General features: G+C 24.1%; 2 protein-coding genes and 1 long non-coding RNA gene across 5 annotated transcripts in view; 2 read left to right on the forward strand and 1 right to left on the reverse strand.

The window, feature by feature from the left end:
• Window positions 1-1,064, forward strand: part of LOC116185549 (odorant receptor 63a-like) — a 1,139-nt gene extending 75 nt beyond the window's left edge. Inside the window, exons 1-5 of the mRNA XM_031510172.1 lie at window positions 1-141; window positions 228-318; window positions 394-530; window positions 601-733; window positions 810-1,064. The exon at window positions 1-141 is cut by the window's left edge and continues 75 nt beyond it. Of these exons, the coding sequence (XP_031366032.1) occupies window positions 47-141; window positions 228-318; window positions 394-530; window positions 601-733; window positions 810-860 (507 nt within the window). The 5' untranslated portion in view covers window positions 1-46 and the 3' untranslated portion in view covers window positions 861-1,064. The remainder of the gene's footprint in view (window positions 142-227; window positions 319-393; window positions 531-600; window positions 734-809) is intronic.
• Window positions 1-4,154, reverse strand: part of LOC102674345 — a 6,997-nt gene extending 2,843 nt beyond the window's left edge. The window contains exons 1-3 of one of the 3 annotated variants that reach the window (XR_004150391.1): window positions 4,053-4,154; window positions 3,607-3,893; window positions 1,979-2,302 (exon numbers count right to left, since the gene is read on the reverse strand). This is a non-coding gene — a long non-coding RNA (uncharacterized LOC102674345). Of the gene's footprint in view, window positions 1-1,978; window positions 2,303-3,606; window positions 3,894-4,052 lie in introns of those variants that run through there. The other 2 variants (XR_421707.2, XR_004150392.1) reach the window with 2 other exon arrangements.
• Window positions 2,329-4,154, forward strand: part of LOC102674214 — a 5,748-nt gene continuing 3,922 nt past the window's right edge. Inside the window, exons 1-4 of the mRNA XM_031510168.1 lie at window positions 2,329-2,573; window positions 2,749-2,918; window positions 3,027-3,152; window positions 3,229-3,346. Coding sequence (XP_031366028.1) covers window positions 2,567-2,573; window positions 2,749-2,918; window positions 3,027-3,152; window positions 3,229-3,346 — 421 coding nt within the window. The 5' untranslated portion in view covers window positions 2,329-2,566. The remainder of the gene's footprint in view (window positions 2,574-2,748; window positions 2,919-3,026; window positions 3,153-3,228; window positions 3,347-4,154) is intronic.

The following is a 4,154-nucleotide window of genomic DNA, read 5'->3' on the forward strand; positions in this document are numbered from 1 at the left end:
TTGCCAATTTTTTGACAAATACAGAGTTCAAGTTTTAGAAGCAACAATGAATTCGAATTTAATTTCTAAAGATGCGTTTTCTGAGAATTCGTCGTATGAAAAATTTAGAACTTGTGTAATCATGCATAACGAAGTTATAGAGTGCGTATTTATTAATTAATATCAATAATATGATATACTAGCAAATAATTATTGCATTAAATTGCTTTTTTTTATTGCACTTCGAGGTTTTATAATATTTTGAATGAAAACTGTCAGTATAGTTACTTAATTCAGGTTGGATTAAATATGCTGGGCATGAGTACGACAGCTGTTCAAGTAAATATAATTATCCGAATAATGACACATACAAACTGTTGAAAATTTTATTTAATTAATTATTTTATTTTTCAGACAGTTATAAATTTAAATAGACCGGATGTAGCAATTAGAAGTGCTGTATTTTTTGGAGCTAATCAATTTCATTTGTTTTTGCTCAGTCTACCTGGACAAGTACTTTTGGATCATTGTGCTAATTTTGCAAATGCTATGTATGTATTTAGTATAAATAATTATAATAATTGGTAACTCGAATTTAATATTTGATTAATATTAAAACAGATATGGTTCTATGTGGTATGGAACATCATTGGAAATTCAGAAAATGTTTTATATGATGCAAATAAGAAGTAAAAAATTATGTGCATTAACTGCAGGTGGATTGTATGATATGAATATCGAAAACTTCGGAATAGTATGTAGTATATGATAAAAATATTACAAAGATAATAATACATATTTTGTTAATTATTATTTAATTCTATTTCAAGACTTTTAAAACGTGTATGTCATATTTCACGATGATAATGTCGTTGAAATAATAATTCTACGACGTTTATAGAAAATATACAACTGAATCTATTATATTCTCTGTCCAAATTAACTGAGGATACGAATAGTAGTAGAAATAATTAATATGTACATTATTAATATTACATAGTATAAAAAAGCTTTATCAAAAAGACAAATGAACAAAATGTTATAATATTGTAATGTATAAAAGATATAGATATATTACAGATCTTATTAAAATAATTGACTAATATTTCATAGCATTATTCCACCTTCAGTGAATTACAAAAAGAATTTTTTTATTTTAACGAATCAAAATGATATAATATATAGTAAATGTTGATCCATAAAGTTTTATAAAATTATATTTAGTATCCACATATTGCAATTTTAAATACTATAACCAATATTTTTCTTTGGATATTTTGCATTTTATTAAATGTATATTTTGAATATATTTTTACAATAAAATTTTGCGTTGCTCTTAATTTTTTAAATTATTGTAATTAAATATAAATATCAAATCAAGAAAACTTCATTAAAATCAAATTTATCGATTGACAAAGTTATTTCGACAAGTTATACTAGCTATAAAAAATCCAAGAATTGCGTGATCACGCATAACGAAGCCATATGGTTCGTATGCAAAAATAATAAAATACATTATCATTTAGTTATTAATGACTAACATTATTTCGTTCCATTTTGAAGTTCTGCAATATTATAAATGACAGAAGTAGTTACCTGATTGAGGATTAACTATGTTCGACAGCTGTTCAAGTAAAGACAATTTTGTTAATGATAACTTGGATAGAACTTGAAAAAAAAAATTTCCATAATCAATTTCTTGATTTTTCAGCTATCGGTTTATTATTATATTAAAATTTAAATAGACCTGGAACAGCAATACAGAATTTTTTATTTTGTTTAACTAATCAATTCTATTTATTTCTATTTAGCTTACCTGAATAGATACTTTTGGATCATTCTACTGAATTTGCAAATAATATGTATGTATTTAATATATTTCAAAAACTTTATCACATACATATATTATAAAACAATATTTTTCATTTAATTATTATGTATTAATTTTAAATTTATGTAAACTTTATCAGAATTATGATTGAATTTTTATGAGATTGAATATTATCCTAAAAATATATTATAATTAGTAATTTTAATCTGAAAGAATAAAGTTTATATACATTTTTTTCGAAATGAAATGAGAATCATCGGCAATAGGTATTGTTATTGAAAACACCGAGAACGAATACATATTGCGAATAAATTTACTTTTTAAGAATTCGTTCGACAAATTTAAGTGGAAAATTATTGGAAAATCTTTTGTTATTGTACGCTTAGTAAACTCCATACTGCAGCAAGCGTAATCAATATTTTAGTATAATCATAGATCTTCTTTCTCCAAAGTTAACTGCCGGACATCAATTATCAAGCTATTTTCTTGTCTCTACAATACAAAGCCTGTAGACAATATCATAGTTTAAAAATTATTCTATAACATGAATTGATAACTGACTGATTTGCAGTCATATGTTATTTCTGCAATTTTACATAGTTATATGTTATTATCGATATTGCTATTCTGCAATTATACGTGATACAATACTATCGAAACATAATTTTAGATTTATATTCAGTCTTAAGTCAGATTGACTTAAGAAAAAATAACATTCAATCTTTTAGATTAGTTTCAAGTTATGAACTTAGAAATATGAATAGTAAGAAAAAGAAAAACAAGAGCAGAATGTAACAAAATAATTTTTTGTTTTTTTTTTTAATTTCATAATTATTGTTTTAAATAACATTATTAATTTCATATTAATTATATTTTTGATATTTAAAGTAACTCAATTACGAATTATAGTGAAATTAATTTAAATTTAAGACATTTAGTATTTCAGAAAACCGGAAGACAGTGTCCCGATATATTTGACATTCCTTACTATAAAATGGTCGAGAAATATTTTCAACTTTTGGGACAAGATCCGCGTTTAAAGAATGAGTTCAGAAATTTTATAGTAACAGTGGTGGTGATTAGTATTTCAGGCAATATTGTTCCAACGGTAAGGAAATCACGTTGAACATTTTATAGAAATGAGGAAAGTGAATCGAGTGAATTCTACATAATAAAATAAAGGTAATGTTAAACAATTGAAATTTGTAATCATTAGTCAATAGAGTTATATACGTCGTTATGTGACAAGAATATGGATGCAGTGATCGAGGGTCTACCACATTTTATCGCAGCTACCATTAGTGCTGTTAAAATATTAAATATATATTTCTATAGAGAAAACGTAAGTAATTTTTTAATTATACAAAAGAATTTTTTTAGAATAATATATTTTTTCAAAAAAATATATTATTTTCTAGTTTGATAAATTATTTCAATTCGTAACAAATGAGTGGAATAAGCTGAAATTAAATAATGAATTGCATATTCTCGATAAAACTATTATACGAGGAAACAAAACAGCACACTTATATCGCAGTATATTATAATTTTTTAGATTTCTTTGTCAATTGTGTCAGAAGCAAAATTGATCGTAAATTTTGTCAAGTTTAATTATTTAATTTTTGATAAGTTGTTTTGAAAAAAGTAGGTATATGTTTGACATTGAATTAATTAATGAATTAATTAATGATTATAAATTTAGAGTTTTGATCAATTTTGCTTTTAACTAGCATAATTATTAAATAACATTATTTTTATTAATATTTTTCAAATTTTGTAAATTATTAAGTACATACTTTTTAGGTGCATTGTTGATAGCTTTGGTATTGTTCTTATTGATTCCATTAATTTCTCCTATATTAGACGTATTTCTTCCGCTAAATGAAACTCGACCACGACAACAACTTCTCAAAGTTAATTATTTGATTTTTAACGATCACGATTACTTTTTCTATGTATATTTGCAACTTGCTTGGGGATCAATTATAGTTGTGGTGACCTCAGTTGCCGTAGATTCATTATTGATTCTCATAATTCATCACTGCAGCGGATTATTTACAGTTTGTGGGTAAATATGATCATGCTACAAAAAACATATATAAGTATATAATGTTATATTTCTCCTTATAATTATTTCTTTTTTTATAAACATTTTTCATCATAAATATATAGGTACCAAGTGCAAAAAGTAATAAGGAATGCAAAATCGTTTAATGGAACTATTTTAAATAATTATACGTACGAGCAAATTAAGAATTGCGTAATCATGCACGATGAAGCCATCCAGTTTGTATTTATCAAATAACAATAAAATACATATTTCAAATAATTATAATAACTAATT

The sequence above is a fragment of the Apis dorsata genome, unplaced genomic scaffold, assembly GCF_000469605.1.
Source record: "Apis dorsata unplaced genomic scaffold, Apis dorsata 1.3 scaffold_215, whole genome shotgun sequence".
Taxonomy (NCBI): domain Eukaryota; kingdom Metazoa; phylum Arthropoda; class Insecta; order Hymenoptera; family Apidae; genus Apis; species Apis dorsata.